The following is a 15,524-nucleotide window of genomic DNA, read 5'->3' as shown; positions in this document are numbered from 1 at the left end:
CATGCATGGTTAGCAGGATGATGGATGAATAAAGGCCATGGACATGGGGAAATGGACAGAGAGATACACGGACAGATGCGTGGTTGTTCAACCGGTGGGTTGGGTTACTTACATCCATGAATGAACGGTGAATGAAACAGATGGACGGATGGAAGGATGAAGGGGTGGACACACAGAAGCGGGAGAAAATGGAAGGATGCTTGGTTGGTCAGTGGAGGGGGTGTCCAGCGGACCGGCGGACAGATCAATGGACATTTGCCAAACTCCACGCTAAGCACTTTCTATACATTCACTTCTTTTATTTACATACAAACGCCCCCCCCACATCCACCAAGGGGAAGGAAAGTTAGTTTCCTTTTACCCATCAGGTACTTGAGCTCCAAAGATAGAAAAAAAAATCACCTCCCCAGGATTATACAACTAAGAAACAGCAGGACAGGGACTCAGCTCAGCCCTGGCTGTCTCCAAGCCCTGGGCCCTATGCACCATGGAAACCATCCTCCCGTCCTGGCCCCTGCCCGGTGTTCCACATCCCCACAGCACCCAGTTGGTCTTCACTTTCCTTGACTGTCCAACTGCCGGTGACAAGGGCTGCCACAAGACCATGGGGATGGTGAGTCTGTACACTCACCACATCTATGCGAGGGTGGCAAACGAGGTACATCAAACGAGGTATCTCAGAGTTAGGCACATCCTCTGCAGTGTCCCCCAACCTGCAAGGACGGGGGACATTATGCTGGCCCCTAAAACAGATGAACCAAACAGTTTGGCAATGACCACCAACATGGAGTACAAGTCCCAGCCTAGGGTCATTTCTAGCAGATAATGCATCGTCCGATGACCCCAGGACCTGGTGATGCAGTCCAGCCAGGTCACGTGACAGTGGTGCCCAGTCATATGATGACAACATGGTTACGAGGAAGCTGCTGACACAGAAGTGAAATCGAAAGCAAAATAGACCAGGCAATTCCCCAGGACCAACAGGAGAGATGTCACCAAGTCCATTCCGTGCCCTGGGGGCAGGGCCGGTACAAGACAGTATGAGCACAGGCCAGGGACAATGCAGGAAGAACCAAGGATGTCCCTCAGGTTCAACACCTGAACCAGGTCTCCCTCCTCAGGACACAGGCAGGTTAGTCCTTCGGGCAGGCCTCAGCACTTTTTGTCATCTCCTTGGATTTCTACATAGGGCAGCCCCACAGGCCAAGAGTCCCGTGGCCAGTAGCGCACACGGAGGTTCTGGCCAGGCATCTCGTAGCTGGCGTCCACCAGGGCCATGGCGACCATGCTGTAAGGGAAGGTGATGCTGATAATCACGTGCCTGTGGGACAGGAGGGCAGAACTGAGGAGGTGCCACAGCAAACACCCCCCCCTAGGCTTCACCTTAACTTCCTTCTCATGGGCTTCAGCTATCCAACAAGAGCTGCCAGGTCTGCGACCTCTGTCAACAGGCGCCTGCCACTGGGATGCCCTTCTACTGCTGGCTGGCCCACTGCCCAAGCTCTTGTCATCATTCTGGGTGGATGGGTGGGTGGATGCGTGGATGGATGGATGGATGGATGGGCGGATGGATGGATGGGTGTGTGGATGGATGGGTGGGTGGATGGATGGGCGGATGGATGGGTGGGTAGATGGATGGATGGATGGGCGGATGGGCAAATGGATGGATGGATGGGCGGATGGATGGATGGATGGATGGATGGATGGATGGATGGATGGATGGATAGGTGGGTGGATGGGTAGATGGGCAGATGAACAGTCTCATGGATGTTGCATGGTCAGGCCTGAGAGCAGACGCTTACCAGACACTGTGCAGGTAGAAGAACTGTACCCAGTGCCAGACGTTGCAGAGGAAGCGGTCACTGAGCCAGCTGGTCAGCGCGATGGCCCACAGGACTACAGAGACCTCAATCAGGTGCCGCAGCTCCTTGTTGCTGGTCCTAAGGAGGGCAGAAGAATCGGGGGGTGGAAGGGATGCCTGGCTCGGACACCTGCAGGTGCAGGGGCTGACAGGACCTGAGGCTCCGCAGTGGGAAGGAGGGGAGGAGTGAGGATTAAAGGCACAAGGCTGGGGTGGCAGCTTAGGCTGCCAGATGTGACTCTGACATCCCAATTTGGAGTTCTGGTTGGAGTCCAGGGTACTCCACTTCTAACCCGGCCTCCCTGTTAATGCTCCCAGGAAACCAGCAGAAGACGACCCAGGGACGTGGGGCCCTGCCACTGCATACAGGGTGAAGTCCTGCCTGCCCTCCACTGCAGGCATGCGGAGAGTGATCTATTGGACAGCGATGCTCTTTCTCCTTAAAAATAAACAGAAAAAAGTTATTTAAGGAGTCTTTCAAAACTCAAGTGCCCCCTGCTAGAGATGGCGCAGGCACAAATTTGTGACTCCAGACATTAAGGAAAGGACATGTTGGAGCTCAGTCCAAGGTGGGTAAGCAAACTCCTGCAAGGAAACCTAGGTGGGTGAGCTACCAGGATCTGTGACCTCCTCCACACCTGCTGATTGCCAAGGCCAGAGCATAGGACTCTAACAGGAGGGGCCGGGCAGTGTTGCGACCCCAACCCCAACCCCTCCCGCCCCCAAGAGATAGCCAAGCCTAAATCTAGATTTAACTATGGATGTGTAGAGAATGCTAACATCCTCCTCTATTGTGTAAGAATATGGTGATAATGTGACTCAGTGCAACCACCATGGAATACAAAATTGCTCCGCGGAGTGGGGAGGTTGCTCAAAGAAACCAACAGTGGAATGACCATAGGCCCCCGCAAGGCTGAGACACCTGTGTCTCCATGTCTGCTACAGCTCTGTTCACTCCGTTCAAAACAGCCCAGCCACAACATCAACCAGTGTGCCCGGGAGCTGATGAGTGGGTTGAGAAAACAAGGCCTATGCCGGACACAATGCGGTAGCCTGGTGGCTAAAGTCCTCGCCTTGCATGCGTTGGGATCCCATATGGGTGCCGGTTCGAGTACCGGCTGCTTGGGCAACCCAAGCACCACCCATGATCTCTATGCTTGCTGCCCTCCCAGGCACATTAGCAGGAGGCTGGATGGGAAGTAGAGCAGCTGGGTCTAGAACCGGCAGTCCTGTGGGACGCTCGCATTGCAACTGGTGGTTTTCCCTGCCATGCCACAGTGCTGGGCCACGAGCCATTCTACTCTCATCTTCAATGAAGTCATTTTTTGAAAAGATGCCACAAATGAGTAGAGATCACGGGTAATGCTTGCTTTTTAAATTCAGGCATTCTTACATGGGGGGTAAGAATTTCAACCAGCGTTCAGAATGGATAATTCACTTACCTTTTAACCCCTCTCTTCCCACAAATTATTGGAAAGCTAGAGACGCAAGTTGGGGGTAGGTGGAGGATGGAATATTCCATCCACTGGTTCAACCTGGGGCACACCCCAGGTTGAAGCCAGCCACCAGAAGCTCCAACGGGGTCTCCCACCTGGGTGGCACGACCTCAAGGACTTGGGCCATCCTCTGCTGCCTTGCCTGTTGCATTAGCAGGGAGCTGGCTTGGAAGTGGAGCAGCCGGGACCTGAACCAGGACTGCAATACACAGCGTGGGGGACAACAGGCGGGAGCATAGCCCACTGTGCCACCAAGGCCAGCCCTCTCCATTCCCACCAAGCCACAAGCTCTCGGCAGTATCACAATGTGCTGAGGGGGTGGGGTGTTGTTACCCCAGGGAGCAGGTCTGCAGACAGATATAGATAGGTTCGCATTCTCATTTGAGGGTGGGTGACGGCGGGCTGTGGCTGAGCCTGGTGGCGGTGTCGAGTGGATCAATGACTCCCACCGCACGCAGGTGCCCACGGCCGCCACTCACTCACTTCTTATACTCCTGGTAGACGATGTAGAGGATGTGGATGGCGATGCTGTTGAGGGCGTAGGCGTTGACCGTGGGCCGCAGGAAGGACAGGAGGGTGCTAATCAAGGTCATTACGGCCACCAGACACGTGAATTGGGACCTGCGGGGGGCGGGGACACTGTCAGGTGTAAATCCTGTAGTCTCGGGGTGGGGGGTGAGGGTGGGGCGCGCACCGCCAGGCTCAGGCCAGTCTTCTGAGGTTCTCAGGCAGCCCAGCAGAGGGGATCCCAGAAGGGTCCAAGGTCAGGTCCTAAGCAGGTGTTACAAGAGGGTCCCGGGAGGGGTGGGTGAGGCCAAGAAACAGCTCTAGGGAGACCCCAGGGGAAGAGGCAGGTCAGGGATTCAAGTGGCCCAGGGAGGCTCGAAGGAGGGTTTCTTGGGCTCCAGGAAAATTTCAGGGCCCAAGGAGGGAGGGAAAGAAAGAGAAGGAAGGGGTAGGGAGGGATCCCATAGGTGCAGGTGAACCAAACAGGGTTAGGATGCTGTCACAGGGACTGGGGGTGGGATCAGCCAGCCAGGAGGGGCACCTGGGACAGTTACATGAAAGATTTCAGGCTCTGGAGAGGGATCGCTGGGACTCTGAAATTTCAGGGACCGCTCCCCCCACACACACCCTCCCTGCTAATCTGGCTCACACAGAATTTGAGGACTGCCCAGGCTATCCCGGTAGGATCAGAGGAGGGGATGGAGAAGTAGGGCAGGCGAGTGCTACAGAAGAGGCCTGGCTACTCGGGGAGGTTGGGCAGGGTGGTCCCCAGAGGGTGTGAGCCTCCCCCCACACACACACACACCCACACCCACACAGCGAGCCTGCCCCCACCTGTTGCCCCCCAGGAAAGCTGGGAAATAGCAGCGAGGCAGCCAGATGCTGTAACAGCTGGCCAACAGCCACAGGATGGCGATCTCATCCAGCAGCTGTCCCAGGAAACTGAGAGTCATATGGAAGTACATGGAGAACAGACCTGGGGGCGGGGGCGGAGAGAGAACAGAGGCATGGGGGGGTGGGCACGTTGGTGGGCACGGGGATCCGGGAGGACTGGGGGGCACCCCAGATCACCACCCCACCAGCCCCAAGTTCTACCTGTGATGGTGAAGAGAAACAAGGTGCTATAGCTGCCACAGGAGCGCCTCTGGACGTAGGGGTGCATCAGAAACGTCATGAGGGGCCCCAGGATGAGAAAGGAGACATTGCTGAACTGCAAGAGACAGAACGGGAGGCGGGATGCTCGTCGTTAGTCCCCCGGGTCCTCTCTCACCTTTTGGGCAGAATTCATCACTCCCTCATGAGCCTGTCTGTCTCTGAGCTGACCTTGACGGTGACTGGGGTGGGTCTGGGGGTAGACGCTAGGGAGTAGGAATTGAGCCTAAGTCTTCCCTGTCCACCTGGGGTCGGGGGAACCCACATCCCTGAACCCTGTCACTGGTGCTTCCCATAATCTGCATGCACAAGAAGCTGGGATCAGGAGCAAAGCTGGGAGTCAGACCCCAGACACGATGGTGGGATGCAGCGTCTCCACTGCTGGGCTAAACCTCCCCTCTTCTCCTTGCAGAAGAAGCCCTGCCTCCCCAGCACCGTCCCCCTCCAGGTTCAGCACCCAAGAATAAGCCAACCAGGGATCCATCAACAAGACCAGCGGAAATGCGTCTGGCCACTACCGACAGACTTCCTCGCTCGTTACGTAGTCCCTAAACGTGACTGTGCGACTCTTTGCACAGTCATGCTGCATTGCATTCTGTGTCATAAGCAATCTAGGGATGGTTTTTTAAATATGTGTTTCTATTGGAAAGGCAGATATACACAGATCTCATATGGGCCCCAGTTCTAATCCCGGTGGCCCCACTTCCCATCCAGCTCCATGCCTGTGGCCTGAGAAAGCAGTCGAGGACGACCCAAAGCCTTGGACCCCTGCACCCGTGTGGGAGACCCGGAAGAGGCTCCTGGTTCCTGGTTTCAGATTGGCTCAGCTCCGGCCGACGCAACCACTTGGGGAATCAATCAGCAGACAGAGGATCTTCCTCTCTGTCTCTCCTCCTCCTCTGTGTATATGTGACTTTCCAACAAAAATAAATAAATCTTTTACAAAAGAGAGAGAGAGAGAGGCCACCTGCTGGCTCACGCTAAGATGTCAGTAAAGACCAGGGCTGGACCAGGGAAGCTGGACCTCCATCCAGCTTCCTTATGTGGGAGGCAGTTGTCAGGCACCCACCTACTATGCACCCCAAGGTGCATGTTAGCAGGGAGCTGGAGTCAGGCACCAGAGATGCTATGGTTTTGGGGGGCTCACGGAGTGGGCGTGGGGCATTCCCCCCGGGGTGGCCCAGCCCCATGTTGAAGTTTAATCTCTGATTACAAGACAGCAAGGGAATCTGCCCTTTCGCACCCATGCGTCTCTGATTCATGGATAAAGCCGATTGGCTTATCTCAGAAGCTGGCAGCATTGGTGGCGGTGCCAGGCCCATCCCGACACATCCCCCTTGGCTCTCACCTTTGAACTCTTTGTACCCGATGCAAGCCTTCGACTTTGGCCCAGAGGAGCCATGGGCCAAGACAAACTTCTTGCCCCACCCGTGCCATTGTATTGTTGGTAATGAAAAACAGGTTATAGGATGACACGCACAGGCTGGCCACACCGCGGGTCACTGTCCCTGTGGCCAGCAGTCCTTCCTCCTGGCGAGGTCCTGTGGCAGGTAGGTCTGGGGCCAAAACCTTTCACCCCAAGCCCACACCTCCTCCAGTCCCCTCTCTCTTTCTCTTTTTCCTTCCCTCCCAGCATTGCCTCAGCCTCCAGCAGGGGCACATCAGCACTCCCCAAAGATGCCGACCCAGCCCGTCTCCGCAGCTCCTGTGCGCCACTGGAAACCCATATACACAGCCTCTCTCTGTAACATCCAGCCGCTCAACCTGACTTGGGACTCCACCCACCACTCTCAGCTGCCTGACTTTGCCACCTGCTCAGGGAAGGACAGCGGGCTGTCCCTGACCTTCAGGGTTCTGCCAGGGCTGTGCCCACCCCCTGGACCAACCTCACCTCCTCCTCCTCACCTCTTTGCTCAAGCCAGTGGCCGCCCGCCATACCTTGTTTCTGGGTGTCATTTTTGTAGTGGAAGACCCCCTAGTCGCCCCCAGACAGGGGCACGGGCAGGTGCGAGGGCCCTAACACGTGTCCCATGCTCTTGGAAGTTGCATATCCCTGCACACACACACACACACACACACACACACACACTGAGAGCAGCTGTTCTGGGCTCCCTGTCTTTCGTTGTACTCCGAGGACCAACGACATGACAGATGTTCTACCAACACTCACTGGGGAACAACATTGCTCAGCTATCATACGTGTGAAGACACTTTACAGAAGATTTTATGCATAGAAAGTTCTAGATAAACGACACCATGTGGGGCTCATGCCATGCAGTAGTAGACTAAGCCTATACCTGTGGTGCTGGGGCACTGGTTCGAGTCCCAGCTGCTCCACTTCCCATCCAGCTCCCTGCTTGTGGCCTGGAAAAGCAGTGGAGGACAGCCCAAAGCCTTGGGACCCTGCACCCACATTGGGAGACCCAGAAGTTCCTGGCTCCTGGCTTCAGATCGGTGTAGCACCGGTCATTGTGGTCACCTAGGGAGTGAGCCATCGTGCGGGAGATATTTCTCTTTGTCTCTCCTCCTCTCTCTCTCTATATATATATATCTGACTTTGCAATAAAAATAAATAAATCTTTTTAAAAAGAACACATTTCATCAACCAATTCATTCATGTGAGAGTCACAAAATGAAGCTACAGAGAGAGAGAAAGAGAGAGAGAGATCTCCTATCCATTGGTTCACACCCCAAATGCCTACAACAGCCACACTGGGTCAGGCTGAAGCCGGGGGGCCTGCAGCTCTATTCAGATCTCCCCCATGGATGTAGGGGCCAAGCCCCTGAGCCATCCCCGGTGGCTGCCCAGGGTGAGCAGTAGCAGGCAGCTGGCGTAGGGAGTGAACCAGCGGGGACGAGTGTGTCTCCAGCACTCAGGCCAGAGTCGCCCCCCTGTCAGAGTGCGTACCTGTCCTCACACCTCGTCCCCTCCCCACGTGCCCACAAGCTCCGTTTTCCTCTGCTTCTCCAGGGGTGGCTCAGAGGTGAAGTCGCCTCCTCCGAGGCTGCCTGGACGGGGCCCACTGCCGCCTCCAGGTCTGACCTAATGATACCTCTGGCAGCAGACCAAACATCAGCATTGCTGCTGGCACCCTCGAATCCAGGCTCCGGGGAGATGGCGCTGCCGGAGACATAGGCGTCACCTATCACTGCACCTGAGACCAGAATGTGGGCGCGAGGGGTGGGGGGGCGAGTTTCCAGAATGAGGGCACAGCAGTGGGTGGGGTCCGGCAGAGGAAAGGGCCCCAACCGGCTCTGGGGCCTCGATAAGCATCAGCAGCAGCGACAAGCCTGGTGCCAGGGTCTCCCTCCCTGCCCTGCAGCACTGAGCCTCACACCCCACCCGGGCCACCCAAAGCAGCTCCGGAGCCCCAGCCGGCTGACAGCTCAGCAACCCCTGCCCAGGGTGCCAGCCACAGCTGGGCACTTCAACTGCATCCGTTCATTCATTCACCCATCACCCACCCCTGAAAAACCTCCTCTATGTGGGTTTTCTTTTTAGTGATTTGTTTTTCTTAGAAAGTCAGATATACAGAGAGAAGAGACAGACAGAAAGATTTTTCATCCACTGGTTCACTCTCCAAGTAGCTGCAACAACCGGAGCTGAGCTGATCCAAAGCCAGGAGCTTCTTTTGGGTCTCCCACGCGGGTGCAGGGTCCCAAGGCTGTGGGCCACCCTCCACTGCTTTCCCAGGCCACAGGCAGGGAGCTGGAACGGAAGTGGAGCAGCCGGGACTCGAACTGGCGCCTCTATGGGATCCCGGCGCGTGCAAGGCAAGGACTTCAGCCACTAGGCTACCGTGCTGGGCTCAGAACCTCCTCTATGCTAAGAACCACAGTGATGGCGCCAGGAGTGTGACAAGGTGAGTTTGACTGTCACCTGTGACCCCAGCATCCCATACTGGAGTGCAGGTTCAAACCCTGGCAGCTCCGCTTCCCATCCACCTCCCTGCTGATGTGCCTTTGGAGGCAGCGGAGAAAGGTTCAGGTCCGTGGGTCCCCGCCACCACTCTCAGGGCAGACCTGGCTGCTGTGCCCATTTGGTAAGTAAGCCTGTGGATCGAAGATTTGTGTGTGTGTGTGTGTGTGTGTGTGTGTGTGTGTGTGAATTCTGCCTTTCCAACACCACCCTGCCGCCCCTCCCACCGGGCTCCTGACACCTGCAGAGGACGGTCACCAGTTAGCACTGGGCACACATCCAGAGGCCGGGCGGGACAGGGAGGGGTGTGATAAGGGCGGCAGGAGGGAGGACCTCCTTCCCAGGACTTCGGACTCCATAAAACTCTCAAGAAGCAAAGATGATAAACATCGCTTTCACCACTCGAGCTCACTCCACGCTTGCGATGTACCAGGAGCTGTGGGCCACTTTCTTTATAACTCGATTAAAAAACGGAGACCTACCTACATGACAGAATCAACAATCCTCTGTTGCAAGTGTCTCCACTTGGGACCACCCGCCCCTCGCAACAGAACATGTGGGTTTGTGGCCCAGCTCCCCGGCGTTCCCTCCAGCTCATGCAGACTCCAGTGATGGCTCAAACCCTTGGGTCCCGGCCACCACTCACGTGGGAGACTCGGATGGAGCTCCAGGCTCCTGGGCTCCTAGCTTCCGCCTGGTCCAGCCAGCCCCGGCTGATGCAGCTGTTCGGGGAATGAATCAGCAAACCGAAACGCACATTCTCTACTCTGTATTTCCAATAGATGAAGGCAGATAAAACTGAGCATGGTGTTTGCATTTTCAGCACCATTTAGTTCTTAGAGCAGTCAGCAGGAGCGCCAGAGGGGAGTGCCTGGCAGCCGGCAGCATGGGCACGGAGGCAGAGGCAAGCAGGTGCAGACAGGGCATGGCCCATGCCCCTATGTCTCCCCCGCCCTGCCCCATGCCACTGGAAGCAAGCACTTCCAACACCCCTGACTTCAAACGAGACCCCAGGTCTTGGACTGTGCCTCTCCTCCTCTGCCCGGTGTCCTCAAAAGAAAGCCCACACCCCTCAACGTGACATTCCTGCCTTGGCCCCAGGACACTCCTGCCTGCTTGGGCTCCAAGCTGCCACTGCAACCTGACCAGCTACACTTTCTTACCCCAGGGCCTTTGCACACACGGTCCCCGAGACCCCCAAAAGACCCTTCTTCTAGTACGGCTGGCACTGCCTCCTTCAGTATGCAGTGCCTTCCCTACCTCAGGTGGGGCTGGTAGAGCCTGTCTTTATGTTGGGACCAGCCCCTCCACACAGCAGAGCGTCTGCAGGGGGTTGGTTCACGGCGTCCGCGTCCGAGTGGACCCAGGAGGATTCCGCAGCACCCCAACACGGCATCCGTGACAAGCTGGTCGCCCCGCCTCCCCCACGCTGAGTGCAGAAGCTTAATTTCTCCCTTCCCTGAACCACTCTTCACCACTTCTTCCTCTTCCTTTTAATGATTTATTTATTTTCACTGGAAAATTAGATTTACAGAGAGAAGGAGAGACAGAGAGAAAGATTTTCCATCTGCTGGTTCACTCCCCAAGTGGCTGCAATGGCCAGAGCTGAGCTGATCCAAAGCCAGGAGCCAGGAGCTTCTTCCAGGTGTCCCACATGGGTGCAGGGTCCCAAGACTTTGGGCCATTCTCGACTGCTCTCCCAGGCCACAAACAGGGAGCTGGATGGGAAATGGAACAGTCGGGACACAAACTGGTGCCCAGAGGGGCTCCTGCCACATGCAAGGTGAGGTCTTTAACCATGAGAATACTGTGCCAGGCCCTATCACTTCACTTCTAAGACCTACCCACCCTTTCTCCTCCCTCAATTTACTCTAGGTCCAGTCCTACCCCAGCACATGGAAAACTCCTATTCGTCTCTCAAAACCCAACGCATGGGGGGGGGGTGGCAGCAAGTGTTTGGTTAAAGACCAAACTGCATTCCTCATTGCAGCGTCTAGCTTTGGTTCTTCCCAACTCCAGCTCCCTGCTCACACGCACCCTGGGAACCCTCCCGTGTGGGGAGGATTTAAGTGCTGAGTTCCTGCCTCCCATGTGGGAGACCCCCATGAGGTCCCCAGTTCCTGGCTTCAGGCTTCCGTCACTCTGCCCTTGTGGGTATTTGGGGAGTGAATGAATAACCAGGAGATATCTCTTTCTATCTCAATCCTTTTATTCATTTATTGTTATTTGAAAGGCGGGTTGCATGAAAGCGGAGAAAAGATCTTCTATCTGTTGGCTCACTCCCCAAATGGCTGCAGCAGCGAGGGCTGGGCCAGAGTGAAACCAGGAGCCAGGAGCTCCATCCGAGTCTCCCACGCGGGTGCAGGGTCCCAAGGCTTTGGGCCGTCCTCCACTGTTTTCCCAGGCCACAGGCAGGGAGCTGGAAGGAAAGTGGGGACACCGGGATTAGAACCGACGCCCGCCCCTATGGGATGCCAATGCTGCCTGCCGAGGCTTATCTTTTTATGTCCCAGTGCCAAGAGACCGTGTCTTTTTCTTCTGTGTCTAATAAAAATAGTCACACAGGAGGCAGAAACCGAGAGAGAGAGAAAGATTTTCTATCAGCTGAGTCACACCCCTACACGCCTACAACAGCCAGAGCAGGACCAAGCCAACTCGAGGGGCCAGGAGCTCCATCCAGGCTCCTAGGTGGGCAACAGGAACCCATGGACTCAAGCAATCGCCTGCTGCTTCCCAGGGTGCTTGTGTGCAGGAAGCTGACTCGGAACTGCACAGCAGGAGCTGGGACTGGGCACAGCTGCCGCATCCCCCATAGGAGCGCTGCGTTGGGTCCTGGCTCCTCCGTTTCCTATCCGGATCCTGGACCTGGGAAACAGTGGGGGATGGCCCAAGAGCTTGGGTTCCAGCCACCTGCATGGGAGGCCCAGACGGAGTTCCAGGCGCCTGGCTTTGGCTTGGTTTAGCCCTGGCTGCTGTGGCAGGACGCTTCTATTATGTGGGGAGTTAGCCAGGACTCCAGCCAGGCACTCCAATATGGGACCCAGGCATCCTGAATGCCGACTCAACTGTGCATTGCCTGCCCTAGCGTAGCTTTGAATTCTGCTTTTCCTCCAATTTTTACAGCTCTCCTGAATGACCTGTGAATTTAGAACAATATTTACGGGTTCAGTGTGATGGCTCAATGGTTAAATCCTCACCTTTCAAGCACCAGTGTCCCATATAGGTGCTAGTTCTAATCCCGGCTGCTCCACTTCCCATCCAGCTCCCTGCTTGTGGCCTGGGAAAGCAGTGGAGGACGGCCCAACACCTTGGGACCCTGTATGCACGAGGAACACCCAGAAAAAGCTCCTGGCTCCTGGCTTCGGATCAGCTCAGCTCTGGCCGTTGTGGCTTACTTGGGGAGTGAATCAGCAGATGGAAGATCTTTCTTTCTCTGTCTCTCCTTCTCTCTGTAAATCTGTCTTTCCAATAAAAAATAAATAAATCTTCAAAATAATTTTTACATTTTAAATGTCTGAAACAGAAATGGAAGGGTTTTTTTTAATGACATGTGAAAATTATATGAAACCCACAGTGCGGTGCCCATCCAGTTTAACTGACACGGTCACGCCCAATCCTCTGCGAGCTGTCCATCACGGCTGCTTTCACCCCACAAGGTCCAATCATCGTTGCGACAGAGGCCATCAGGCCCACAGAGCCAAAACCATTTCCCAGTTGGCTCCATCCAGGAACTCGCCGCCCACGCCGCCGTGCTAAGAGTGTGATGGATCGGCGTGTAGTGGCAGCTCTCACTCTCACTGTGGGAGGGAAAGGGTTTTGGGGAGACACTCTAACACTACACGAGTTCTACCAACGCTCTGCAGGAAGTTCACTCAGGGCTGAGCCTAGAGCCTAGATGTGAGTGCCACACGCACAGGCCCAGGGTTCGAATCCAGTCTGCACTTCCCATCCAGCTCCCTGCCTGTGGCCTGGGAAAGCAGTGGAGGACGGCCCAAAGCCTTGGGACCCTGCACCTGCGTGGGAGACCCGGAAGAGGCTCCTGACTCCTGGCTTCAGTCTGAAGCACATCTCTCTCTCTCTCTCTTCTCTCTCCCTATAATACTTTCAACATAAATAAAGCTTAAAAAAAAAAAAGCTCATTTTAGCATCCACAAACTTGGAATTCATGCCTAGTTCTTCCATCTCAAACACACACACCCTTCTCTCCTGCGTGATTAGAGAGAGTTCACACGCGCACACACACACGTCTGGAAAAAATTTCTGCACCCAAATCAACTTCTGCATTAACCCTGCTCTGCATGAATTCTGTGGGGTACCCTCGTGGCTCACGTCGCAGTCATGGTGGCCCTGGGAAGATGTTATGGGAGTCCACGTGAAGTGTGTAGCCAAGTGCCCCGAAAAGCCCATCGCCCAAGGGTTCCTTGGTGTACAAGGAGGGAAGCCCACCACAGGTGACCTGCAGGGCACTGCGGCCTCACGGGGGGAGCTGCACAGAGCCCAGAGCCTGGCCTCGCACAGCCGTGTCCCCGGCAGCCTGTCCAGGCACAGCACCGAACCTATCTGGCTGCCCCGAGTCTCAGCAGCGCTGGCTGAACATCACTGCCATGGACGTGTCTGTGGGCTTTTCAGGCCACACTCCGTGAGTGTCTCAATAGGCCTCAGCCGCTGTCCTGAGAGGTAGCATGCTCAACCCAGGTGGGTCAGTGCCCCTCCACTGTGGGGGCCAGTGCAGGCAACTCAGACGCAACCTCCTCCTCCAGGAAGCCTACCCTGCTCTGTCCCCTGGTGACCCTGCTCTGCCCAATGCCCCAATGCCCTGCAGCTGCCAGCATGCCCTCCCCCCAAACACACACCCCCATCCTCACCCTAAAACGATGCCTGAGGGCATATCTGTGCCTTCCGCACAGGAGCGACCCTTTTAGGTGCCAGTTCCAGTCCCAGCTGCTCTACTTCCCACCCAGCTCCCTGTTGATACACCCAGAAAAGCAGCAGAAAGACGACGGCCCCACTACATAGGCCTCTGCCACCCACCAGGCTCCTACTTGGGAGCCGCCCCTCTCTGGCTGTTGTAAGGCTTCGGGGAGTGAACCAGCAGATGCAAAATCTCTCACCTCTTTTCCTGTCTCAATAACTCTTTGAAATGAATAAATCTTTAAAAAAAAAAAAAAAGACACATGGAGGCATGCCAGCCAGCCCTGCCCATTTCCTGGGGAGCCGGGATTTGAACCTGTGCCCCCGCCCGCCCACTGGCCTCTGGCTGCTGGCCACCCTGGGCACCCCCTGGCCTCACCGTGTTGTAGAACTCGGCCACCAGTTCCGAGTGCTGGAAGTTGCTCTCACACCAGTCTACCTCGGAGCTCTGGTAGGCAAAGATGCTAGGCATGCTGTCGGCTGGCTGCGCCTGGCTGAGTGGAGCGGGCAGGAGCTCCAGGCGGGGAGAGCCAGCCGCCCAGAGAGGGGGCCGGGCCTGGGTGAGGCAGGGAGAGCAGGCAGGCCCAAGAGGAAAAACCTGCTGAGCCACTCCTAGGCTGTCTGTCGCTGGGATGGCCTGGCTGAGGTGTGTGGCGCTGGTGGCCTTGGGCATTCCCCAGGGCCCGGACTGGCCAGGTAGGGCAGGGAGGAGGCCAGGAGATGTGGGAGTCAGGGTACGGAGGATTGCTAATTAGTATTGGAAGCAAGCCAGAACTCATGGAGGTGAGTGATGGTACCACTCTACCCATTCCACAGGGGGACAAACGCAGGCCTGGAGCAAAACCCTCACTCCTCCACCCCTCGCCTCCAGTGGTGAGGCCAGGATGACTCCAAGGCTCTGGGCTCTCCACCACTGGGCTTTCCTACCTAAGTTTTAGGGATACCCAACTAAGTGGGTTCAGTCTTTGCTACCCACAGGGGTCTTTCTGAAATCCATGCTTTCCAGAGGTCTTCACAAAAAACACATAGGATTTAAAACAAACAAACAAAAAAAACAATAATAAGGGGCCCAGCATGATGGCTCAATTGACTAATCCTCCACCTCCAAGCCCAAGCATCCCATATGAGCACCAGTTTGTGTCCCGGATGCTCCATTTCCCATCCAGCTTCCTCCTGCTTATGGCCTGGGAGAGCAGGACGGCTCAATGCCTTGGGGCCTGCACCTGCATGGGAGACCCAGAAGAAGCTCCTGGCTCCTGGTTTTGGACTGCTGCAGCCCTGGCCATGTGGGGAATGAGCCAGTGGATAAGAGATTTGTCTCTGCCAGTAACAGCTGGAGGCTGGGATCCACGTGGGTGGGAGCTGGGTAGGAGCTGGGCCACATGTGTGTGTTGGTCCACGGAGTCTACATGGGCAGGAAGCTGGTGTCAGGAGCTGGAACTGGAAAATGCATCCGGGAACTCCAGGGTGGGCTAAGTCCTCACCCCTCCGTGTATTTCTCAAATACCTCCCTATAACTCGCTGGGCCATTTCCACCTTGGGGGTCTGTTTCTTGCATCTGTACTCTGAAAATGGATTGAAGATCTTGTATGCGTGGAATGGCCCATCTGGCACTCAGCCACCTCCAAAGCGCCTCTGAGGGCAGGGTAACCCCTGGGGTTGTCGGTCCGGGATGCCC

The 15,524-nt window shown here is 56.0% G+C and overlaps 1 protein-coding gene across 1 annotated transcript; it reads right to left on the bottom strand.

Annotated features, from left to right (window-relative positions):
• Positions 1-1,134: 1,134 nt before the first annotated feature.
• On the bottom strand, positions 1,135-14,379 carry ACER1 (alkaline ceramidase 1). Its single transcript, XM_004595877.2, has 6 exons — positions 14,226-14,379; positions 4,960-5,074; positions 4,699-4,840; positions 3,841-3,978; positions 1,803-1,940; positions 1,135-1,321 (listed from the first exon to the last, which is right to left on the bottom strand). The coding sequence occupies exons 1-6, from the start codon at positions 14,316-14,318 to the stop codon at positions 1,153-1,155; spliced, it is 795 nt and encodes a 264-aa protein (XP_004595934.2). The 5' UTR covers positions 14,319-14,379; the 3' UTR covers positions 1,135-1,152.
• Positions 14,380-15,524: the final 1,145 nt, after the last annotated feature.

Source organism: Ochotona princeps, chromosome 33 (genome assembly GCF_030435755.1).
Source record: "Ochotona princeps isolate mOchPri1 chromosome 33, mOchPri1.hap1, whole genome shotgun sequence".
Classification (NCBI taxonomy): Eukaryota; Metazoa; Chordata; class Mammalia; order Lagomorpha; family Ochotonidae; genus Ochotona; species Ochotona princeps.
Note: the sequence above shows the minus strand (reverse complement) of the source record. Positions and strands in the feature narration are given on the sequence as shown.

Coding starts and splice junctions, on each gene's coding strand:
- ACER1 (XM_004595877.2), bottom strand. CDS start 14,318: ATGCCTAGCATCTTTGCCTACCAGAGCTCCGAGGTAGACTGGTGTGAG. Junction 4,841..4,959: donor GTTTCTCTTCACCATCACAG/GTAGAACTTGGG, acceptor CCCCGCCCCCAG/GTCTGTTCTCCATGTACTTC. Junction 1,941..3,840: donor GTCTACCAGGAGTATAAGAA/GTGAGTGAGTGG, acceptor TGCCCTCCTTAG/GACCAGCAACAAGGAGCTGC.